General features: G+C 48.9%; 7 protein-coding genes across 7 annotated transcripts; 3 read left to right on the top strand and 4 right to left on the bottom strand.

The window, feature by feature from the left end:
- Positions 1 to 4,359: 4,359 nt before the first annotated feature.
- On the top strand, positions 4,360 to 5,379 carry DEU56DRAFT_938392 (uncharacterized protein; the record flags this gene model as incomplete). Its single annotated transcript, XM_041358845.1, has 3 exons — positions 4,360 to 4,588; positions 4,640 to 5,014; positions 5,069 to 5,379. The coding sequence occupies 3 exons, from the start codon at positions 4,360 to 4,362 to the stop codon at positions 5,299 to 5,301; spliced, it is 837 nt and encodes a 278-aa protein (XP_041200841.1). The 3' UTR covers positions 5,302 to 5,379.
- A 179-nt stretch (positions 5,380 to 5,558) lies between these two features.
- Positions 5,559 to 5,888, bottom strand: DEU56DRAFT_920183 (uncharacterized protein; the record flags this gene model as incomplete). Its single annotated transcript, XM_041358398.1, has 1 exon — positions 5,559 to 5,888. The coding sequence occupies one exon, from the start codon at positions 5,886 to 5,888 to the stop codon at positions 5,559 to 5,561; it is 330 nt and encodes a 109-aa protein (XP_041200840.1).
- A 2,161-nt stretch (positions 5,889 to 8,049) lies between these two features.
- On the bottom strand, positions 8,050 to 9,174 carry DEU56DRAFT_241560 (uncharacterized protein). Its single transcript, XM_041345255.1, has 4 exons — positions 8,625 to 9,174; positions 8,488 to 8,567; positions 8,340 to 8,432; positions 8,050 to 8,281 (listed from the first exon to the last, which is right to left on the bottom strand). Exons 1-4 carry the CDS (start codon positions 8,774 to 8,776, stop codon positions 8,229 to 8,231), a joined length of 378 nt encoding a protein of 125 aa, XP_041200839.1. The 5' UTR covers positions 8,777 to 9,174; the 3' UTR covers positions 8,050 to 8,228.
- A 765-nt stretch (positions 9,175 to 9,939) lies between these two features.
- DEU56DRAFT_241555 (uncharacterized protein) lies at positions 9,940 to 15,098 on the top strand. Its single transcript, XM_041345254.1, has 7 exons — positions 9,940 to 10,721; positions 10,769 to 11,004; positions 11,054 to 12,097; positions 12,146 to 12,203; positions 12,253 to 12,808; positions 12,860 to 14,652; positions 14,705 to 15,098. Exons 1-7 carry the CDS (start codon positions 10,001 to 10,003, stop codon positions 14,926 to 14,928), a joined length of 4,632 nt encoding a protein of 1,543 aa, XP_041200838.1. The 5' UTR covers positions 9,940 to 10,000; the 3' UTR covers positions 14,929 to 15,098.
- A 2,050-nt stretch (positions 15,099 to 17,148) lies between these two features.
- DEU56DRAFT_749835 (uncharacterized protein) lies at positions 17,149 to 19,503 on the top strand (the record flags this gene model as incomplete). Its single annotated transcript, XM_041349472.1, has 6 exons — positions 17,149 to 17,488; positions 17,550 to 17,702; positions 17,766 to 17,922; positions 17,977 to 18,311; positions 18,368 to 19,011; positions 19,069 to 19,503. The coding sequence occupies 6 exons, from the start codon at positions 17,149 to 17,151 to the stop codon at positions 19,501 to 19,503; spliced, it is 2,064 nt and encodes a 687-aa protein (XP_041200837.1).
- A 38-nt stretch (positions 19,504 to 19,541) lies between these two features.
- On the bottom strand, positions 19,542 to 21,773 carry DEU56DRAFT_938386 (uncharacterized protein; the record flags this gene model as incomplete). Its single annotated transcript, XM_041358844.1, has 2 exons — positions 19,542 to 21,625; positions 21,678 to 21,773. The coding sequence occupies 2 exons, from the start codon at positions 21,771 to 21,773 to the stop codon at positions 19,688 to 19,690; spliced, it is 2,034 nt and encodes a 677-aa protein (XP_041200836.1). The 3' UTR covers positions 19,542 to 19,687.
- A 209-nt stretch (positions 21,774 to 21,982) lies between these two features.
- DEU56DRAFT_920178 (uncharacterized protein) lies at positions 21,983 to 23,936 on the bottom strand (the record flags this gene model as incomplete). The annotated part of the gene is made up of 10 exons (XM_041358397.1): positions 21,983 to 22,103; positions 22,154 to 22,308; positions 22,360 to 22,551; positions 22,607 to 22,745; positions 22,794 to 22,984; positions 23,041 to 23,149; positions 23,209 to 23,340; positions 23,392 to 23,747; positions 23,798 to 23,862; positions 23,915 to 23,936. 10 exons carry the CDS (start codon positions 23,934 to 23,936, stop codon positions 21,983 to 21,985), a joined length of 1,482 nt encoding a protein of 493 aa, XP_041200835.1.
- Between the last annotated feature and the right edge of the window lie 468 nt (positions 23,937 to 24,404).

The raw sequence follows: 24,404 nt of genomic DNA, 5'->3' as shown, positions 1-24,404 counted from the left end.
CAGAAAAGAAGGGAGAAGGGGGCTAATAGAAGTTCCTCGACATCCTGGGGATCTCCATTCCTTGGAAAAACAAAAGAATAATGGTAAGACAGTAATTGTATGTGCCAACGTGCCACCCTGTCCTGGTATTCGAGGGCATGGAAGGTATGTGGCAGGCGATGAACACGACGAGACTGTTGTTTCGAAATAAACATTAGTTGCTCCCATTGGCGATGTGCATAGTCACTGACATTATTTCAAGAAGATTTGTACCAGCCAGGCGGGCCTTTCTTATGCAGGGCCTCCTTCAAAGCCTTGTATTCTTCCTCTGCCGGCGCGCTGGTTGGCAAGCCTTCGGAAGGATCGTTCGAGGCGAAGGCAATGCACCAAAACGGTTTCCCCTTGAGAGTCTTCACATGACGAAATTTGGTGTATGCATAAACGTTTGTGTCGATCATGAGATCACTCGAAGCCAGGAGAAAGATATCCATTGGGTCCATTGCGGTGCGCAGACAACCCAACTCAGCGCCCCGCTGGAACATCCAGTCGTCTCGCACGAGATATCCGCAATAATAGATCATGACTACGATGCCTGAAGCTTTGCAAGACGGCTCTGAGTGCAGTTGCGCTTACTTTGGAATATGGATCAACGATAATTAACGTTAACTGTGGGGTGCTGAAGTTCTGTAACTGTAAGTCTGTCCATTTATATCAGACGTCATGTGACAAGGCACGTGCTTTCTCTAAGCAGCGCGTGGCGGTGGGCCGTGGCAATCACCGCAAATATTGTGTTCACCCACTTGATCTTATCCCCTTTGGTCTGTCAATGTATAGACTGATTAGACTGATCTTTTTGTGCCCACTATTGGGATCAGTTGCCACGTCACGATTGAATCGTCGTGACCAGAGAATGGTGAGCAACGCCGGCAAGAATCAAACACATGTTTATTGTTTTATGGCTTGAAATGCTCTACAATACAGTGTATGTCACTCAAAAGCGGCAACTACCGACATCAAAACTTGTAATTCTATCTACACATTCAGAAATACCTCGTTCGTCTTAAAAACCTAACAAATGTGCTATGTTAGAGTAGTATAGTAAGTCTATCAGAATACTTTTTCAAAAAACTTAAGTTTCAAAATTTTCGCTAGCCAAAAGTGAATTTCGAGCGGAGCGTGTCGGAGTTTCCTATTTGGGTATGCGGCATCTGACGGCCGACTCCGTGATTAGTCGACGAGAACACCCAAGTTCATCATCAATGTAGGACCGCACCGACGATGCGACTTGTATTTCTTCACGGCAAATTCAGCTTGACGCGCATTAAGACCTTTCCTGGGATACTGTGAGAAGGAACTATGAAGCTGGTTGAGTTACACACCTGTAAGCATCCATATATCTCCAAGATTTTCGATAAAAGGCACGTATTGTCTTGATGGGGCATGCATCAAGAAGCTCTGGTACAATGCGCTTCGCGGTGAGGAATGTTCCATCAGCCGCACTGCGGAAACCTGCGAGAATTTCGTCACATCACAATGAGTCAGCGCTGACAATGCGGCCACACACGAGTTTTAACCCATCCCCAGTACATTTCAATGGGATTCAGCTCACAGTGAAACTTTGGAAGAAACCAACACTTGTGTCCAGCTGCTTCGATGATGAGCTGTATGTATGGTTTTTCGGCTTTAAAATCTTGCTGATTTGCGAGCATTTTCCGCATGCAACAGTTGACACCCAGAGATTCACGCGCTATGTGCGCATGCAACTCGTCAGGCTCGTCTCCACCCTGCGCTGCTGCCAGTGCCTCATGACGAAGTGTTTCCTGTGCTTCTCGTGACAATTTGCATGTCTGACACTCTCCAACAGCTTTCCCTTTGTTTGCTGCTTTCAGGACTGAAATTAGTCCGCGCTCCTCGAGTACACGCTGCATTCCCTTCGGCTGTCCACGAAATTCGTAATCCGGGTGATCGTGAGGGAGCTCGCATGGAAAATTCATTTTTTGGAGCTTTCCACGAAGTTCTGGATGTGGATTGTCCATTGGAATGTAAGTGTCGTGTATGGCCCTCTGTTTGCCACCTGGCTTGACATTCATTTCCTTTGCATTCAGTGCGTCCTTTGCGAATGCTCCGTGCGCGGATGATTGATCAAAAACGAACTCGGCGACTGCGTTCGGATAGATGCGCTCGAAAATCAAGATTGTATTTCGAATCTTGATGTATTGTAAGTATATTCTCCAATTTTGTCCAGGATAATTCACGACGCACTTGTTTCATCAGATTATCATTTGTCCAGAACCCATCATGATTTTTTCCAGGGTAAATAATCTCGCGAGAATCTGTGCAACTCAGCCGCTGACCATCCGGCAGTGTGGCGTTTCGATGCAGCTGTTCCTCAGATAGTGTCAGTCTTCCTGTCTGCTCAACGATAAAATCAGAGACATGGATTGCACGCCCTTGGCCCTTCTTTCGAAGTGGCATCTTCCCCTTGGTAACATATACCCGTCGCCGAAGTTCGTTAGCACGGAAAATTGACTCGTCGTGCATAACAGGTACATGTAGTTTCTCTCCAGGCCCAAGAGTTGGTTCCACTGGTTCGAGGTCCTCATCCCGGTAGGTACGACGAAACCTTTGCTCATATCAGTGAAGATGCTGACATTTGAATAACAGGCTTTATACCTTTCGTTCGCAGCAAACTGTTCTAAAAATTGTTTTCGGTAAGCAACAACATCCTCACGCTCATGACCATCAACGTAGACACCCTTCTTGACCTCTTTCAGCTCATATCCGAGTTTCGCGAGCCAACGCCGTGCCGAACCCTCAGATATCTTTTGGCCATTGAGGTTGAGACCGAGTGATGGGATTATCACCGTGTTTACTTGTCTCATTAAGAGCAGTGGTGTTATCTATCGTCCGTATCAGAAAAACTAACCATTGACAGTATCCATTAATTGGCTGACTCACCTCGCCATCAGCAAGGACAGTCAAGTAGCGACGCACAGCTTGTGCGATGCGCTCGTTATTGAGCAGTGATGGGTGTCCGTGGTGCTTGCCAGCACTCACTGGAGGTAGTGTATGAAAACGGGCAACATATTTGTACAGTGTGCGTATCTTTCGTGCCATGTATGGACCCTTGCCAATGGAGACTGCAACAGCGTGACTCGATTTCATCATGGGTGCTTTAATGCGTGGATTCCGCTTGTATTTGTCCCACAACTCGATGAACTGTTTGAGAGCATGCAGATGCACTAATGAGGTGAATGATTTAAATTTCTTCGCTTCGATGATCAGTTTCTTGACAGTATCGATGACAGGAGTTGGCTCTGTGAAGTCATGATTGTCGTCGTCGTCTGCTGTCATGTCCAAGAAAGGATGCGCAGCTTCTTGTTGAATTTCGAAGGTAGGAACCTCGTCAATAGACTCGGAGGTGATGTCGATGTCTGATGTACTGGCTGGTGATGGTTCAGAGGGTGATCTGGACTCATTTTGAGGGTCGTTTGCAGTATCTCTTGCTGGAGGCTTCGGGGCCCAGAAAGAGGTGATTGTCATATTGTTTTTTGCACCCTCTCTCATTTTTCTCTTTCGAAGATAGGTAGATGTTCGTGCTGTGCCACTGTATGTTGGCATCGAGCGTTTGGGCAGTTTCACTGGCTTCGTGTCCCCTGAAAACACATCCTGATCAAATTTTCGATGTATATCAGTGCACTGATTGATATTACTCACTGAACTCATAATGTTCGCCCAGAATTTTTGAGCAGATACTGCTGCCCTCCGTGCACACCCCTCTGCATAATCCACTGTCTCTTCAGCCTCGACCACAATCTCCATAGCTGCTTCATCATCCGACTCGCTTTCATTATCTGATACCTCTCCTATATTGCCGTCTATGAGACTGAATGACAATGCTCCATTAAAGTCGGACTCGGAGTCTGCTTCACTTTCGGCATCTGAGACAGGCACATAATCTGGGTCCAGAAAGACTTCAAAAACATCTTCTATCAGCCCATTGTCAAAGCACCTTGATGATGAAGCATACTGCTGCTTCGCTTGCTTCTGTCTTTTGGTAGGAGGAGGCATTCGACGGCAAAAGTGAACAATTACGTAATCAGGCGAAATTTCGGAAATTTAGATTTACGCTCCTTTTGTCTAAGTTTCCTATCAAAATTTCAATCTAAGCACATATGGATCAAAATTGCGGCCTGGGGAGAGTTGCTGTCCCTTAGTGACATACACTGTAGCATCGTCGCAAGTCGCGAAGACGCCCTCATTGTTCTAGATTGTTCTCCGCTAGAATTCGAAGTCCGTACTAATGTGACTTCGTGTATATATACAACATATTGGCCAACATCATGTAAGGCGAAATCACCAGTCACGTACTGATTCGCGATGGCCTGGATTCTCCCTGGGAGCGACGGAAATCCAGTGATGCAGCACAAAGCCATCCTGGCGACTTCACTCGGGTTCTCGCGCACCTTCAACTCTAGGAATATCGAATTTCCCTGGTATGCGCTGTGGGATCAGAAACTCTCTGATCTTGTGGCAGATGTCCCGCATTTAATTGTCACCCCTCAATTCCCTGTTTGGTTCGTACCGCCAGATGATCACGAGGATGAAAGTGATGGCAATGATCCGTAAGAGATACAACTAGTACAGCCTGACTCGGAAGAGGGGGGGGCTCCAGGAAGACAAGCCGACGACGACGACGAAGAGGCATGGGCGGGGGACACTTCTTTCGCATCGACCATCCCGGCGAAGCGTGCTAAGAGTGTCGTTGTGGATTTTGTGATTCTCAATCTTGGGGCAGTGGCTCAGCCGGAGTACAAGCGGAACTTTCGCTATAAAGGGTGGAGGATTACTGCGGCGAGCATTGGCTTGCTTGTTGAAGTGAAACGGTTCGTGTGTAGGAGTCTGAAAGGTCAGGAGCAGAAAGCGGAGATTCTTCGTCGAGTTACAGAAGCTAAAGGCGACCTGCTCAACCAAGCAGCACATATCTTTGTCCAGGATCCGAAGAGGGATTCCGTGTTGGCTATTGCAGCTGCAGGTAATTTTCCCATACCACATATCTGCAATACATCCCATGACCGTCATATTGCAGGTCCGTATTGGTCCAGCACTACAATTCGCCGTACCAACGTCACGAAGAAGATACACGGTCTTTCAGTAGGAGACCCAGATTATCAAGCCACCAGCGAACGACCCTCTGACACGGTTCCGCATTGGAATGCAGTTCTTCGTGTTGATCTCGCACGCTCTAGCGACCGGTTACACACTATATACAAGAGTTTAAAGAAGATGAACGATGATTTGGATAAACCCGCAGATGTTTGACATTTATATCCTTCGTCTCTAGAAGTACTTAAATAAATCTGTTGACAAAAATGACAAGCACGTACTGGGATTTATGTAAAGTCAAAACCAATGGCAAAACACTATTTTTCGTGGGCTGATCTTTGTGGCGTGCACACTGCAAACAGCTGATTCCCTTCTCTGATATACATATTGCAGAACTTAACAATAACTACGATGTTTGAAGCGGAGCATCAGAGACTATTCCGACGCAAGTGCATAGTCACTGACATTGTGCTTCAAGAAGATTTGTACCAGCCAGGCGGGCCTTTCTTATGCAGAGCCTCCTTCAAAGCCTTGTATTCTTCCTCTGCCGGCGCGCTGGTTGGCAAGCCTTCGGAAGGATCGTTCGAGGCGAAGGCAATGCACCAAAACGGGATCCCCTTGAGGGTCTTCACATGACGAAATTTGGTGTAGGCATAAACTTTTGTGTCGATCCTGAGATCACTCGAAGCCGCGAGAATGATATTCATTGTGTCCAATGCGTTGACGGGGCGTGGACAACCCAACTCAGCGCCCCGCTGGAACAACCACTCGTCTCGCACGAGATATCCGCAATAATAGACCATGACTAGGTAGTACGATACCTGAAGCTTTGAATAAGCATTATATTTGCAGAGACGGTCCCGAGCTATTCCAATGCAACTGCATGCGCTTACCTTATATTCTGTTACTGGATCGACGGATGTCGTCGCAACCTTGGGTTGATTTCAGTTGGTTTGTTCAACTTTGTTGCGGAGGTGGAAAGAACTTTTTAGGAAACAGGGGTGGTAATGCACAGCCACCACACCTAGCCTGAATTTGAACTTGTTCTCGGGGACGTCGAAGGTGGTCCAAGCCTCGAGGGGATAGCATGAGATCAATAAGCTCTCGAACTGTCCATGTTTTTCTGAAACAATATCATATCAACAACATCTTTTGATATCGAAGGAATGTGAGTGGATCGCCAGCTTTTAAATTTTGACACTTCAAGTTGACAGCTGGGATGAGTGTCATTGAATGTCTCGCGACTCTGGTCAATCTATTATTCCAGAGTGGTTTGGTCAGACACTGATGTAATTGCCTCTATGTCACAGTACTAGCTTTGGCAACCAAGTATGTGTAGGTCATATATCTCAGACTTTTGGCACGACTTCGAAACATTCAAAGGCGGTACGTGCACGACTCGTATCTGGGGTTTTAATCGCTGATTCGTCATCAAGTATGCATTTAGTACTCAATCTGATGTACAAAGGCTTGCGACGGCGCATATCGTATGAAAAAAAATGCATTGCAAGTTTTTGTCTCGTCAGGGATGAGCATCATTGATAGTGACTGACGAAACTATCTCCATGTACACGGTAGCTCTGGCACGCTGGCGTAATGTTGTTTAAAGTGCTCGCGCAGCTTTGAAATGGTCAGTGCAGGACTTGGACACATTCAAATGCGGTACGTGCATGACTCACGTTCTAGTATCTCAATCACTGATTTCATCATATCAACTTGTATGTACCCAACCTTACATTTAGCTTCCGTGACCGCGGGCACGAACAGTCTCGCGAGGAGCCTATCGACGTCCAAATTTTATGTGAATTTTGTGTGACTAAGGCTCAATACGGGAATAGCAAATGGCCAACGTTAAGCGTTCCGGGAGGGGATAGAGCGCCTTCGCTGCTACTCATAATTGCGAATTTGGATTCAAACGTGGAACATCTAGGACAAGACGCAACAGGATATACCCCATTCCATAGCTCCATGCTATTACTAACAGCTTTGTTCCACAGCTCGCTCCCCTTTTGGCGACTACGCTTGTTCTACTACAAGACTGTGGAAATTCTATACGTGGCGTGGATGACTGGACGGCCAGATTGTGTCGTGTGTTGATGGCAGCGGTGTTTAGGTTGCTTGTAAGTAAGTGAAAGCTGGTGCATCCCTTATCTTCACGCCGAAAATTTAGTCACCAATCCCTTTACCAGTGAACACCATCACATAACATTCAGATTCAGACTCAAAGCGCACTAGCGAAAAGATCGCGTGAGCATCACGACCCTGCATGCCCCTAAGTATTCCCAACATCGTGGCATGGTTTCACCTCGCTGCCCTGTCACTATCTACAAACTGAATGTGTTGTGAAAGCTATCTATTTACGCTTCCGGCGGTTTTTCGGTATTTCATAAGGATTCCGGAGGGCCAGTCCTGAATTGCGAGGACGCACTTACGAACCACTCATGATCATTCTGTACAAGTGCATGCCTCGATGACACTTCATTACCGCTATTCCCCCCTCGATCAATAGCTGCTCGAATCTAGGGGGACTGCATCAGGTTGCAATGATCAAACGTTAAACGCCAACCTTGTGAGTGAGTGATTCATCTTGGTGATTCGATTCGACTGTATTTTTATAAAGTTTCACGCTGGGGTTTTTGCCGTCAATAGATCATGAATGTGCACGCTGGATCAGGTATTTGGACAGACCAATCCTGATATGATGAGATATATGGTCTTGGATGGCTGAGAAATGAGCCGTCTGCATACGTACTAGTCCCCTCGCTAGGTCTTTCAAGACAGAAAAAGGAAAAAAAAGTACCTGGCGTGGTGACCATCTAGCAAACAAAACAAAAGGCCCCGATTACTAGGCCCGGACGCCCCCACCACTGAAGTATCACCTTCGAGTGCTTCTGTCGGCAAACTGAGTTCCATCATGATCGTAATGAACGCCCCGAAGAAGTACAACCATCACAGATGAGATTCGAAGCAACTTTATCGCCACTAAACTACATACAAATTGTCCACTAAGATCCGAGTGCATAACTATTAGTCCATCGCATTAAAGTCACTACAGTGGAGCACGATTACACCTGCGCGCCCTCCGTGCAGCATTGGCATTACTTGTTCGTCGCGTGATTAGGTAGGACGTGGTAGGGTACCGATTACTGGCCGATGATGGTGAATTGTGGGCTGTAATTGCCCGAGTCACCGAAGACTATGAGTGATGGTGATTAGCTCGTGCGCACGAATGTAAGATGAAACGGTGGACTTACGGACAACTGAGTAATTCTGACCTGTAGCCACCGACGGTACTTGGATGGCGACGCGGCCATCCAAGATGTCGAAGCCAGTTGCCAAAGGATGGTCTGAGACATTTGGTCAGTCCGAGTCGGATATGAAATGGGAAGATAGGAAGCTTACCTAGATCAATGATGGAGTTGGTAGCTAGATATACCCTGCCGATCCCGTTGGTGATTTGTACGGGTGCATCATCGGTCTTCCTGTATCCGGTGATTATGAGATCGACGGTGAGGGAAGAAGAGAAGAGTGAAACTGACCATGTAACATTGTGATGGTGACCAGCCATCCAGACCACACCAGCTTGGGGGTACATGATTGGAGGGACGAAAACATCTCTGCGCGTAGGAGCAGAGAGGGAGAGGCTGAAGAGAGCCAGGAGGGTAAGGATGAAAGTTGTGAATGAGATCATGATGAGTATTGGAGAGGTCAGTTGAAGATTGATCGTAAGTTGGGAGTCGTAGAACGAAGAAGGTGTTCGATGGGTCTTTAGAAAGGTGGATGAGCGGGTATTTGTACTCACTTCCTTGTGGCCCCTATAGACGTAAGAAGGCTGAGTGGTGCGTTGCCGGCGGACAGTCGATCTTGAATCAAGGCTTGGTTCTCTCTAGTTTGGCTCGTTGATTGATCTTCTGTGCTGCAGCATGCACGCGGCAATTCAACGTTTGCATTGCACGAACTTCGAGGAAACTTCTAGGTGTTAATTATTTGGAAGCGCTCTCGGTGGGACAGCGGCTGAAACAGCACGATGTGCCTAAGACAATGACTTCATGCACTCATTTCAGAGTCACAATCAGCCTTTACATTAATGCGTATGCGTGATCGGGGAAGAGAGGGGGCTGCAGAAGCTTTACCAGTACAGTTATTTAGTACTTATCGGTACCTTGAACTTTTACAAGCCATTCATTCGTAGGGTCATCGGAAGCCGCAGCTCTTCATCGGACTGAATCTCGTAAGTTATCATCAATACACTGATTGGCTCGTTACTCGCACCTTCTTCCGCTATGAATGTCAGCGGAGGTTCTTGCAGCAATCCTCCAACTGATTGTGAGGAACGATGACTGGTAATCCTCTTCTGGAAATCTCCTGCCTCGTGTTAACATGTCCATCTGGATAGCTCATTACCACTTTCTCGACGCACACCCCGCCCAGCTACTGGCCTGATGTGCCCGCCTCCATGATATTTCCATCTAGCATCCCCAATTCCGCTATAGAAGTCCATTGATCGCTGTAAACTTGACCGGTTTGCAACCTCGTCTCAGCTTCTGACTAAAATTCGCAAAGCGGCGTCTGTTAATATATCGTCTTGCTTTGACCGTTGAGCAAACGTTGAAAATGCGTGGTGGCTTCTCCAAATGCATCTGCCAGGATAATGGAGATAGCTGGACGCAGCTGCTGCCTCAACCAGGAGAGCCCCTTTGACCGCGTTCCAGTCAAGAACAACATGTTCAAGTTCAGCCAGTGGACACGCTACCAAACAAGCGCAAATACTGCACGCGACGCGTAAATTGGCGCGTTTAATTGCAATTATTTTGATATTTGGTCGTTACGCGCTTGGTTTTCGGGTGCAGACCACGACGTTGACCTTCACCACCATCTGCCACCTTCAATTAACGTCGTGGTAATCATTATTGACATGGCAGTCTTAACTAGTCTGCCTACACCACCTACTACCTCACATAGAGACAAGGAAACAACAAGCTTCGCTGGCTCTCGTGTCGCCTGGACTCAACAGAACCAATACCACATTCTTACAAGTCCAAAGGGTCACGTCCCCTTCCCACCAACCGCTTCGCGTCAGCGTCCTACAAAGTCTATTCTCAAGAGATCGGCTCCAAAGTTACTCACCGTATCAGAGGAGGGACAACGGGAAGCAACTCCAGAACCAGAAGACCCGCTTGTAAACCTGTCGTATCTTGCGCGACCCGTCTCTCAAATTCTTGCCTTGGAGACCTCCTTCACTGACCTCATTGATGCCTACGCCGTCCTCGCTGCCCGCATTAGGTCAGCGGTGGCGGGCACAACCGACGCGGACGCTTCCTGGCCTCTGTTTCAACCAATTCGTAAGAAAACGCAGCCCTTCACTGACGCGGTATGCCGTGACCTCGGTAAAGCACTTGTGGAGCCCAAGTCTCCTGAACTTGAAAGTGAAACGGAAGATTTTCCATTTACTCATGAGGAAGAGGAAGAACTTCCCTCGCTCCTACCTTCTCCGAAAAAGAGTCCCAAGAAGAAAAAACGCGGAATGTCGGCTGGGCAAGCAAAATACGCGCGAGACCTCTGCACGACCTCGCACGCCGTGATGAGGTTGCTTGGAGCAATCTTTACCCTTCCTGCTGTTTATCGCATCTTCACAGGTGCGTTTTTAGGGCGTTCTGAAGCATATAGCCTAACCCTTTGCAAGACACGCAATTGGGCGAAATGTTGACTGCCGTTTTGTCTATTCCTATGGCTGACGTGCTTCCGACTCCTAACGCACGTAAAACGTGCGCACTGTCCATATGGCTTCTGCAAGTTCAGCGTCTACCAGAGGAAGTCCTCGTACCAGCGAAAGACAGAATTGCTTTCGCTCTGCGCCGAGGTATGGAAGGCGAACTAGGCAAAGAAGGCAAAAAAGGATCTGCCTGCGATGGCCTAAAGGTTAGCGGTGACACTCTGACCTCAGTTCCATGCTTACCTCGTCTTACAGGCTATTCATGATCTTTCTGTGTATCAACCCTCCACTTTCGTACCTGCATTCATAGAATTGCTCCCATCTATACTGGCGAACTTGCTTGCGCCAACTTTGCTTCTCCGCACTCAAGCTTGCCATGCGCTTGGAGGTTTCGTCCTAGCTTGCGTCTCTATTCCGCAATCGACAATGCATGTCCGCATCTCCAAAGCAGTCGCCACATTCCTCACAACAACTCAACGATCATCTTCTCCGCGAAAGACGCCAACGAAGCCATCGTTAGACCCGATAATCGTTCGTACGCTTCGCACAACGCTGAACGCGTTAGAACCCCAGCATGCGGCCCAAGGACCTGTCTGGGCCCTTAGTGTCATCGCCAGCTTTATCGTTTTGTTGGGGCCAGCATTGTACCTGGACGTTCGATTGACGCGTGTTATATCGGCTCTGCTTCAACTCGCAGTGCGCAATAAGAAGAGTTCAGTGCGAGGGCTTGCTTGTGTTACGTGGCGTTGTGTTGCTTGGGCCTACTTTCGTCCACCCCCATCGACAGTGTCTAATGACGCGGACGACGTCCAAGATTTGAACGACAAGGACATCGAACTTCTTCGCGAGAACTACTGGAAACTTCTCAAATCCATTACCGACATGGGTGCCGGCGTCTCAACGGTTGCCGCTCTTTTAGGCGATGATTCTGAAGATGAGGATCGCCTGCGGAAGACCCTGACCCTGGTCAAGGCCATGATCAAAAAGGGCGGTCAAACCTGTGGCGACGGAATGGAGATTGCGAGGATCCTAGTGAGCTTCGAGAACACCGGAGAGAATTGGACCATGAACAAGCTTCTTCCTCATTCCCTTTTCTCATCAAATCCGGGGCTTCTTACAGCGGAATACAAGACGCTAGCTGGCGCTGTGAGGCCAATACTGGAAGAATGTCCTCAGATGAGCGATGTTAGGTCCCTAACGAGGGACGAGCTGTCTTGCAGTTGGGTGTTCGACGACCTCATTCACATCTGGAGATCTGGACTTGCGTGCCTTGAGCTGCCAGAGGATAGTGGAACGCCGGTCAGTTGCACGCCGAAGTTTTGTTTACTTGACTGACATCAAACATAGGGCGATGTCCTGTCAATTTGGGAAGGCCTCTTGAAGGCCAACGTGGCAGCCTTACAAGGTGAGCATCGGTCGGCGATTCATTCGTTCGATGTTCATGTTGGTCCTAGATGACAATAATGACCATGGAACTATTGACTTCGCAACCAAATCTGCTGCAATACTCGTAGACATCCTTCGTGATTCTAAGCTCGACTTTTCGGCCAAGTTTGGACCTCCTCCGTCTCAGCAAGCCAGTCCTGTTAGCGGCGTCAGGGTTACCCCCAGGCGAACCTTGATACCATCCCGATCTAATGCTGCTCTCAAGTTAGTCATTACCAGAGACTTGTGGGCCGTGATACGAACCACTTTCCCTAACAATCTGCTTCATTCTGCTGGTGCGAGGCTCCTTGCGTGTTTGATAGAGGACGAAGCCGACCTGGTCTGGGAAACGGATTCTCCGGACGATGCTAGGAAACAATGGGCATACCTCTGCGCAGAAGTCTTGGTCGTCTGCGAAGTGGATGATTTGCGAGAATTCTGGGCGAAGAGATCACGCGCCATGGCCATGATGTCCTATGAGCCAGGAGTTCAAGGCCTCGTGTGGGGCTGCTTCGTTGAGAAATGGACCGAGGATGCCGAGGGCTCGTGGGAAGGAGCCGCCTTATTGCTCGGCGTTCCCTTCGGGTATGTGTCCTCATTGTTTTTTGTCTTTTAGAAGATCTGACCTCTTCGCAGGAAATCGAACGCATGGGATATGGCCAACGACGAATTCGAGACCTGGGATAACTTCCTGCAGCATGCGGTCAATAAAGCTCTCGATTACGGCATCGACGCCTCCGCCGTGCTCGATCGTGTTGCAGAAATCGTCTCTGAGAACCCGTGTCCCGCCTATGCATCGTCAACCCGCGTTGCCGATCTACTGCTCACGCACCTCGACATGGCTGACACCCGCCAGCTTCCCTCTTACATCTTCGACTTTGTCAACGATACTCTACAGTCCACATATCCGCCCGAGCCTCGGAACAAGGTGACGTCGATTTGGATGATACGATCATTGATCCGCGTAGTCGACGCGTGTCCTGTCGAGCTTCGACTGAACCTTTTGGACACGCTCCAAGAGGGTATCAGCCTTTGGATATCGGATGAATTCCACGTGTTCAATGAAGATGAATATGCGGGTGATTTGCTCCCTCTGTATCAAACTTCTCTGCTTGGCATGCAAGAACTTCCGAGGAGTGTTTATGTGCTCGATACACTATCAGCTCTGATTGAATCCGTGTTTTACGGTCGCTGCGACAAGCCCGCAATTGCGTATGAATCGTTTGAAGAATTCTGGCAGTCGACTTTCGCTAGCCATGAGGAGCCAGAAGAAGGGTGGCCCCAGAGGATTCAAGCTTGTGTCAAGTGGTCTTCCAAACCGTGTGCAGCGGAAGAGGTGCCTGTAGAAGTTTCCGAGACTGTTCCTCAGGAAGAAGAATTCGAGTCAGGATCTTCATCCGATAGCCTAGGCAGCGATAATCTTCAATCTCCCAGTTCTCAAACAACTCTCGAGCTTGATTCGCCATTCGTCTCAGACCAAAATGACTTGCCCTCTTCGGGCCACCTCACTAATGAATGTTCCCCGTTCATTGGTCGACTCGGACCCGCTCTCTTCTCCCCTTTTGAAAGTTTAGAATCCGACTCCCCATTATTCCCCTCTATCTTCTTTCCAACGACGCCGACACAACGTCAAAACCGTGCTGCGACGCCCCCTCGCCCCCAAAAGCCCTCGACTACTCCAGAATCATTCCATTCGCTCTTGCTTCGTTCACCCGCATCGACATTGCCATTGCCATCAGTTCCTCCCTCGACCCCGCGGAGGTTACCAACCAAGTCAGAAAAGACGCCATGCAGTGCGTCACCAGGCAAGCGGCGGATGCTCGAGGACAAGGAAAACATGTCCCCTGTTCGGTCTGTCATACAACGTATCGCGACAAGTTCTCCGAGCAAGGAAACTTCATCCCCATCCGTGCTTGGAAAGCGACAGCTACTCGACGAGGCTTTGGACGATATCACTAAGAAAGGAAGGAGAGCATGTGGAACATTCATTCGTTCTTCCATCGAGTTTCCATCCGTGGATGGGGATAGTGATCTCGAGGACGAACAGGTTGTGGCGAGTCTTCTCTCTCCGAGTATATCGTCGGTGTCGAATCTCGGTTCAACCCCAGCTGGAAATGTCTGTAGGAAGCGGAAACGCGTGCTCATGGATGCTGTTGTTCTCCCTCCCCTCGAGGAAGTTCGTCTTCGGTGGCAGATGCAGCGCCGGGCCAGCGCTGAGCAGCCGTTCTTTGTGACTACGCCTAGCCAAGGCATCCGGCGAACGCGTTCTCTGCCTTCGCTCTCAGATCCGGATCCTGAAGTCGACGAGTCTGAAGATAGTCGGCCGAAGAGAATAAGGCTCTGGGATGACTCGGACTCGACTACCTTGGAAGAACAACTGTCTTCTTCGCCCCTGAGGGCTTTGGAGGACATACAGATGGCGGGTAGTGGTAAGTGTAAATCTGACTTCGATCATCATATGTGGCTGATCATTCCAATTAGACGATTCTATCATGCTCACTGGGCCAACACGTGAATCATTCAAAGGATCAGATGATGATCTTCATGCCCTCGAGATTCCTCAACATTTGGTGTCACCCGCTCCGCGAAGAATGACGCATGACCTATCATCCAGCGACCCCCCTTCCAGTCCATCCAGAGAAATACTCGCTCGTCGCAAAAATCGCATGTTTTCCCTTTCTGAGAGGCCGAGTTTATCCGTCTGACTTCCATATTATCTTCTGCACACACATCCCAACATTCGGCTCATACATGTTATATGTATCATTAACTCTCTCGCTGTGTTTATAGTAGCTGTCATTGATTTGTCGTTAAGCATAATTACAGGAATTTGTACATCAGAATGCAGTTCAAATAAAATGAAATATGATATATAACATCAGACTCGGAGTCGCAGAATGTGTTCTTGCTCTGATCGTTCATCTAGTGTACGTAGGCCGAGTCCCGGAGAACAACAGTTCAACGTTCAGGCTGGGTGTGGTTGCTGTGCATTGCCACCCCTGTTTCCTAAAAGTCTTCCAACCACACTTACAAACCTCCACAACCGCACCAAACCACTAAAATCAACCTTGCGACGTACCCGTCCGAGTCGATCCACTACATCAGAGAACTGGTGGACAAATTAGAATGTCATATATAGTGATATATAGTCCATAATCAAGAGCATCAACATAATTCTGCTATCGATCATGACATTATGATGTTTGACTTTATAAAGGCACGGTGAGTTTCTAAAGCTCCTACACCAGTTCGTGATCGGGAGAAGACCCGCACATCGCTCAAACTTAAACTTCAAGAGCAGGTGGGGCAAACACTGATGAACAAGCAAGGTGGATTTTAATCGCTATGTTGTAGTTACAGGCTACAATTTCGAAAATAAGCGTGAAAGCGAGCACCGTCCAAAGAATGACAATGTGCTTACCGACTAACGACGATACATTGATTCCCTGACAATAACATAGTTCAGCTGGGCGGGCCATACCTACCATGTTGGAAGTAATATCTATAACTTGAAGGCTAAGCAGGAAAGCGAGCACCTTCCAAAAAACGACAATGCGTTCACTGAGCGAGCGGCAATAAATTCATGCCCTGCTCTGAATTCTGACGCCACCCTCTTTAGATATCTAATTTTTATCTGCTATATACCAATTGGGAATGTGTGTGAAAAAGCGTTACCTTTGCGCAGCTGCCGGATGTATTCCTTACTCGAGCTTGTTGCGAGGGACATGAATTTGAGCGCTATCTGTTTAAAATGTTCGGTGTTCCTAAATCATGGAACTATTGTACAAGTAACACTGACAACAAGTACCTTCCAGAGAATAACAATGTGTTCTCCACGTGAACGACAATTAACTCGTGTTCTGCTTGAGAATTCGATGCCACCCACTTCACAAATCGAATGACTGAGATCTGTACTTCGCTTTGCACAGGTACTATGTCTTTCAGTGTAGCCCCCTAGCTCGGCACTTGACGGTAGTGGGCCATGAATTGTCCCAGTACCTCACTTACCACTCAACCAGCTCATTGTATGATGTGCCACGCATCAGCACCATCATGTGTCTTTGTGCACTACAGGAGAGATTCCTAAGCAGACATTTAAGACCACAGTGGTGTCAGTCCTCGACGAAGCGATAATGTTATCGTTGTGTGACATATTATTTATTTGCAACAAGTTTTTCAAACCGGCAGCCTGCTGTACTGGATTCAGCCTACCAAACACAAGCGGGTGGGTTGACCAGCAACAGCCGCATGTTCTAAATTCATTCTGTTGAGCCTGAACGGTGTTACTCGCGTGAACACCATATAATGCAACACCCACCATGGCGTCACTGGATGTCCTGGATTCAGCCTACCAAACACGAGCGGGCGGGTCGACCAGCAAAAGCCGTATCGTCTAAATTCATCCTGTTGAGCTTAAACGGTGTTACTCGCGTGAACACCATATAATGCAACACCCACCATGGCGTCGCTGGATGTCCTGGATTCAGCCTACCAAACACGAGCGGGCGGGTCGACCAGCAAAAGCCGTATCGTCTAAATTCATCCTGTTGAGCTTAAACGGTGATATTTGCGTGAACACTATATAATGCGACACCCACCATGGCGTCGCTGGATTTGAGGAATATACAATGCAGGGATAGCCATGGTCTAGATGTATTTACAGGATCGTTACAAGATTCATTCGAATGTTCACGTTTCACACCAATCAATAATCATGAGATAATTAATTTTGAATTAAATGTAAACAACTGTATGGAGCTAGCGGAGGACGTCGTGTTTATGGGATTACCGGCGTTTGAGGACGGGGTTTGGGCCGGCGATTGGTACGGCGATCATCTATTGCAATCCAGACGCTTACTATTTCAAGCTCCGCGTGAAAGTAGATACGTGGCTATCGCAATATCAATATTGATGACGACGACATGATGGACTCACTGTCTGCCATCGCGGCGATCTTGCGCAATAGTATACTGTCTCGCATGTCAATCCATCAACTGATTTCTTTCATTGAACTGTCCTCCAACCTGAAACACAGCATTGAGCTTCACCAACCACTGAAGGAGCCATCAGACGACACATCAAGTCCTCTTGTTTTACCAGAATCCATCGCTCTTTTCCTATCGCGTGCAACGAAAATCCCACTGGAGCTCATTGGGGAGTGCTGGTATGCTTTGAGAGATGTTGTTTGGACCACGGGACCAGATAGACAGCGCCAAGATTGCACCGCAGAGGCTTTTAGAGTCCATGGGTGGGACCTTGGCATCAGTATGTCATTGCTGTTGTCCGGGTTGTGTCGCGCTCGTGTACAATTCTGATATTGTTAAAGTGTCCTTCACCCTGTACCCACCCTCGAAGTACTGCACGAACTCCGATTGCCCGAAGACTGTTGCGTTGAAGCGGGCGGAGCCCAGACAAATCATTATTCATATGCTTGATCAAGGCACTCTACCTGCGTGGGCCGTTCACTTGAGCTGCGAGAGTATGTTGATTTTTAATGCTCCGAGTCTGATTCAACTCGCTGTGCTAACTCTCGTCAATCAAGAATGCCATTGCCACTATCATTACAACTATGTTGTTCATAGCAACGCTCAGCATCGCACATATTATCCAGGTGTCCCGGACTACCTTCAAGTGGCGGAACATCAGTTTGTCGACATCCGTCTGGCGAAGCTCTGGACCAATCAGCATTTGTTAGGCTCGTAAGTGATCGTAGCATGTGTGTGATTGCGAGGCTTAAACTTTTGTTTATTGAGGTGTTCTGCTACGAACTGTGCCCGAATCTACATGCTTTCTCTCGCTAGCATCTCTCAGGAAGCCTTTGATGAGATTGCGTGGCCCTTCAAGCCCAAACTCAGCACCGAGAATGTCTGGGATTTGTTTGTTCTCCTTGCGCTGCTTCGGGACCATCATGAACGTGCGGTGTGCCTGACTGTGCCGCACCAAGGCATGCAAAAGGACCGATTTAAAGCAGCGATGGAAGAGAAGAATGAGCGCATTGTGCGGATCGGTCAGCCTGAAATAAACCATGTCTGTGATGGGTGCATGCGTGTTTATGAAGTCGAACACTCGGATGGGGAGATTTCGCATGGTTAGTGACCCCCGTAATATGCAGATCGCATACTACATCAATGATCTATGCTACAGAAAAATGTCAGCCAATTGTCAGTGACGGAATTACTCTAGGCCACGCATGTTGTGGTGTCTTTCGGTGCACACAGCCTCTACAAAATAACCGTGACCGCTTCTGCGCCGAACATTGTGGTTTGCACAACACGTGTGCTATCACTGGGTGCGATCGTCCAATCCGATGTGGTGATGCAAAGACTTGCGACAATCGTGACCACCAGCAGATGGAGCAACTCCACTATGCGAAGGCAACTTCTGCCTTTGCATTGTCCGAACGGCTGCTCCGCTACCGCGTGGCATATCCAGATGATGCTTTGGGTGCCGACGTGACCACTGCGGACTTGCCAGATGTGAGCGCGAGCCTGGGTCCAGTGGTTGAAGAGAACATCGAGTGGTACACAGTCAAGGACGGTCAAGTGTCTTATCAGTTCGAGAAGAACCCTGGTTCCATTGGAGTACTTGAAGAAGGGGACGAGGGACTCGGTGATATAGCTCTGGCCAGCTCCGAGCCATGCGATGCAAAGTCTGATGCAGGTAATCGAAAATTCCGTGCGCAGTTTGGACGACGGAGAACTCATAACGAGCAAACTGCTGTTCGCACATGTGGGGTCATTGTGGGACGAGTGACGCTGAACGGAGCAGAAGCTGTGTCTAATGTCCTTGTAAGAATCTCTCATCCTCCTCGTTCTTGGAACTCACGAAACTCGCTACCTCTCAAGGACTTTATAAAGACAATTTTCTCTGTGCAAGGTGCTCATAAGCCAGAGCATTTTATTTACGACACAGCATGTGATGCCAAGCGCCAAGTGGAAACCCGAGGGGACGAGTGGTGGGCTGATGTGAAGATGTGCGTGGACGTGTGGCACTTCAAGAACAAGCACAAGACAAAGCATGACTACTGCCAACGCTACTGCAACCCAGCTGACTTCCCCGAGCTTTTGAATGCGGATGGGACAGGTTGGTGGTTCAACACGTCAGTTGCCGAGCAAATAAATGTTTGGCTTGGTAGCTACCACGCAATCTGCAGGGAGATGCTTCCCACGAAGTATAATTTCTTCTTGGACGAAATGATCCGCCTTCATAATATTTACACCATTCAAAGCCTTCAGATTAGGGCCTTAAATCCACGTTATGCTCCACCTTCATGTTTATGACTTGTGAATGATATACATTTTGAAGGGTAGTAGTTGGAGGGACAGGTACAATATGTGTGAACATGCTCAAAAAATACAAAATGGATGGGTAACATACAAACACGAGACGGGTAACATACAAACACGAGACGGGTAACATACAAAGGTGAGAAATAGTTATGTAGTAAATGAACGAGTGTGTATCTTACAGCGTGAGGTCAATGTCGACATCAGATTCTTCGTCGTCGCGTGACTGAGTGCCCGCTGTCTTCTTCCTGAGGGGGGTGGCCTTGCGCAACACATCCCAAAGGCCTGCAGGTGTGCGCCCTGCCTTATATAGTCGAGTCCGGAAGGTGTCTGAGGCCTCCTTCCATCTCCGACGTGCATCGTTATAGGTAGATTTCTTGAATTTTCTTCCATAGACCATCTCGAACCTGTCGCGGACCGGCAAGGACTTCAGTTCGTCGGAGTCCATCCTCTCGAACCCGGCCGCGATGTCAATGACATAGAGACCATTGGGCCAGGTTGCTGTTGTCAGCGACGGCTGCACCTCGTCAGCAAGAGTCTCGCTCAGCATGTCTGGCAGAGATGAGCTCGAGGATGCTGGTGACGGGAGGCGAGGTGTCCTGAGTTGTTGCGAAGGTGGCAGTGGAGATACCGAACGACCCGACCAAGGGTACGGGTAACTGGGACGGAATCCAGCTGCGATGGCTGTCCTGACAGGCGAGTCGTCGTATACAGGACGGAAGTCGCGGATGCCATATTCGTCGGTATAGCACCATGACCTCTTGCGAGGCCTGGCCTCCTCTTCGGTATCGCTTTCCGCCATGCTTCGTTGGCGCTTCAGGGATGGTTTCGAAGGTGGCGAGATGATGGTGACTTCGTCGTCAGTGTCAGACTTCGCAATGGCAGAGGGAGTTCGCAATGGTGGCCAGTGGGTCTTGATGTGCGCTAGAGAAGACTTTACAGCCTTACGTTCTTGCTTCATCTTCAGGAAAAGATGGGGTTTTGCTGCTGGGTCCTCGAGACGGCTGATGATCTCGTCGATGCCCACACATTCAAGGACACCGTGACGTCGAAGGAAAAGACGGTCACCATTTTTTACATGGAACTTATAGGCCAGTCGTGTCACTGCCTTCCATAGACGAGAGGTGATATCGAAATACTCGAAGGTGGTGATGTTCTCGCCAAGCATAGATCGGAGGTCAGGGCTGTCGGCTAGTGAGAAGTGCGGCCAGGTTGGAATGTCAGATTCCGGCCCATCACTGCCTTGCAGCGACAAGATGACAGGAGGTTGACGATCCTTGTCCCACCACATCACATCCAGAGTGCGCTTGATGGCCAGCTCGTCAGCAGCACGTTGGCGGTCTTTCTCCATCCGCTCAGTTGGCTGCCCGCTGTGCTTGTAGGTACCATACCACGTCTCGTTCATATGCGTGGTCCGCTGTGGCCTTGATTGAGCTTTGGCCTTGGCTGAGCTTTTCCCCGACGGCTGGGTGACCGATTTCGGATCCTTGGAGATAGTCCGCATGGCAGGCAGCTGAGAGGATGATGTCACGAGCGGAGAGGAGGAGGACATAGCATTGGAAAAAGACGGTGCAGGCATCAGGTCCTCAAGAGAGCGTGATCGTGCCAGCTCAAGGTCAGCATCGAAGCTGAAGTCTTCAACCTCTTCGACCTCAGGCTCCCGCTCCACATCATTTGCAGTTAGCGGTGCGAGCGGTGCAGTGAGTACGGATAATGGAGGCACCCTCATCTTTTCCTTCTGGCGCTCGCTCGCGAACTCTATCCGGTGCTTGACAGCGGTCGTGCAGCCACCATTTTCGATGCAGTGGTACTTGCACATTGAGTTCTCACAGAGTGGGCCCCTCGCAGGTGTTCCTTTGCGGCACGAAGGAATAGTGCACATGCCCTCCTCAGGCTGGCTTGGAAGGGGGCCTGCAGGGATTTGTGCCGAGCCAGGGACAAGAAGCGGGCCTGCAGGGATTTGTGACGAACCGGAGGCAATCAGCGGAGAGGCAGTGGGAGAAGAAACGAACGAGGGAGGCTGAGGCGGAGGGATGGGAAGGCCAATAGGTGCAGTACCAGGCAGCCAGAAGTACCACCAAGCTTTGCCATTGGCATGCTGGTTGAGCGCGAAACACTGATTGATTGTCATGAGCGAGTATTGAAAGGTTAGAATAAAAACTACTCACATGGATAGCCCACTGTCCAATATGTGAGCCAGTCTTGCAGATGAATGGTACGAGGAGTGCAGGGCACTCGCCACACTGCACTTTGACTTGGCGCATGAATAGGGTGAGCGGCGGATGCAGCTGAAGAAGATATGACGGCGGACACGACTGAGGAAGATAAGATAACCAACCGTTCAAAGTTCAATATTGGTGCGTAGGCTGATGTAAATTTTCAAGCCCCGCTAGACTTTGCCGAGCTGCCGCCGGTCGAAACGCCGTCCTGACACGCCGGCCTGTCGAAAAACCAGACTTTCTGAGCTAGCGGATCAGGATGAATCAAAAGCAGCGTCATCTCGTTGTGCCCTTTGCCTTGCAAGAGCGTTGATGGACATGTTGGCTTTTGCTGTACTGGTGAGGTCATTGCGGTGGTTCCGTCCGAATACCTTTCTAAATAATAATTTGAGGTGAAGCTTATGACGGGAGCGTGTATTACACACCTGGTCCACCATTCGAGGAGTACATCAACCCTGCGCCGTGCTGCTCGACCAGGGGCCCTTTCGAAGAAGTCCACAATGGAGCGCCAGAATTGTTCATAGTCGAAGTCGCCGTCAACAGACCGCCATGAGGTAACAGACGAAAGTGCAAATCGAACCTGTCATGTGGTCATCGTCTGTTGTCAGGCTCGTCAAACATTAAGACTTACTTGGCACGCGATGTACGCGATCGAGCGAGGAGTGACTTTTTTCATCCGGATGATTTGCGCGACGTGTTTCTTGACTTTGACTCCGAAGACAGAGTTCTTGGCGCGTCTGTTATTCTGGATGACATCTATGCCATCACCGTCCCCTTCGACATCCTTTGCCGAGGAAGGTGACGTGAATACAGCTTTATAAGCCTGGCAAAACCGGTGAGTCCGAGATCACAATGATAAGGTTGCTCTAGTGACAAACCTGAAGAAGAACTTTGCCTTTGAAAAGACCTTCCTCTAGGTCATTCGGATTGGCGGTGTACTTATCGTACAGGAAAGCCGGGAAGGAGAGATCAGTCACAATATGGCCATCTATGCGATCTCGAATCCCTGCCCTTATGCTAATGAATAATGAGTGCTTGTTTCGACATTCCGAGTGTACTACTTACACGGGATTATTCCAATCAAGCTCAGCTGGGCAGAGTAGCTTGCCGCATGTATCGTTGGTGAACCCATGAGAGTGTTTATCGTCAGCGTCAATCAGAGGATCGGGCTTGAATTCCCGGTTAAGCCATTCAGCGACAAGAGCTTTGAGCTTTGAGGTATCGTCACCCCGAGCACCGTCAGCCCCCTGTCGAAGCTAAACAAGGACTCAGCACCACCAAAGTAATCACTGACATACTAGGAAAAGCTAACCAGTTTCAACATGCGACAGTAGTCCTCATTGTCCAACTCTGCAGCCTTCGTAGGAAGCCACGGCAAAGTAGCCGTGAGGGTAACATACCCTACTTGTAGCCGGTCTTCACTACATAAAAAGGCAGATGAGTAGCATTCACCGGGAGCTTCCAAAGGCGCCAAACTTACTCGAGGCTAGATTCTGCGTCTTCCTCAACATCACACCTTCGGTCATTTTCGGTGACAAGGTCCTCGATAGTGTCAAATAGAGTAACGATACGCTTAATCGCTCTTCCTTGCGCCACATAGTAGTTCGTTTGCCTTTGCAGATAGTGAGCGCAGCCAACTCTATACATGCAATAGTAGACTTACTTTTCTTTGACCGCGCGCCCTGATTCTAAAGTCCCAAGTTTTGCCTCTAGTTGCGCAATTTTGCGTCTCTGTCGGGCCTGCAGAGATGCTGCAGCTGCCTGTGATCGTTGGCTGTGATCGTCCTGCCAGTCCTCGACGTGTGACATGCTGCCTTGGTCCTGGATATGCGGCTCCGATGTGCTGCCCTCGTGTGACATAGAGGCAGACAAAATGATTGATATGAGTATAGAGGTGCGCTGCTCAATATTCAAGGGAGGAAGGGAAGAAGCGAGACGAGGGATAGAGCTAACCAGCTCCCATATTATATGTCGGTCGGAACCAATGCTGGACCCTGATAGACTCAAAAGCCGCGTTGCCTATTGGGGAGAACATTAAGTACTGTACTGTACATCACTATGAGGCTCACCTGAACAAATGCCAATTTAGGAAAATATAACGTTGTCGCAAGTACGACCGTTCGCGTAAGGAGGGCTGTCGAGCGGCAGAACAAAGAGTGGTCCGTGCACATTCTGAGTCTACATACTGCTGCGTCTAACAAGAAGCATTGTCAATTTTGAGAAACGCACCTGCCATCGATACAGTTGTTCGCAAGTCTTGCTTTTATATAACGACTCGGACTTTGCTGAGTCTACCCAGAGTGGAAATGAAGTCTTTGGCAAGAGAAGAGTCTTCGAATAAGCCGCTGTGCTGGCGTTCTTCAAAGATTGGAAGACATGAAAAGTAGAGAAATAGCGACTTTGAGATAACTTGAAGAAATGTGGGCAGACTGGCCTTGTGACGATTGGACCAACCACCATGAAGCTAGGACTCCATTAAGCTGCCCTGCGTACATCGCCAGCTGTCGGGTCGTGTGCCTCTAAAATCGCGATGATTTGATTCACGTGGTAGGATGATCGAGTGGGACTGTGACAGGGTTAAGTGCTGGCGGCTGTATGAGGTGAAGTGCTACTCACCTCCGGCCGTCTCATATGAGCTTGCCCACTCATCACCCTAGCCCACTTTCTAATGCGTTG

Source organism: Suillus clintonianus, assembly GCF_016758775.1.
Source record: "Suillus clintonianus strain FC179 chromosome Unknown DEU56scaffold_206, whole genome shotgun sequence".
Lineage (NCBI taxonomy): Eukaryota > Fungi > Basidiomycota > Agaricomycetes > Boletales > Suillaceae > Suillus > Suillus clintonianus.
This window is presented reverse-complemented; position numbering and strand designations above follow the sequence as displayed.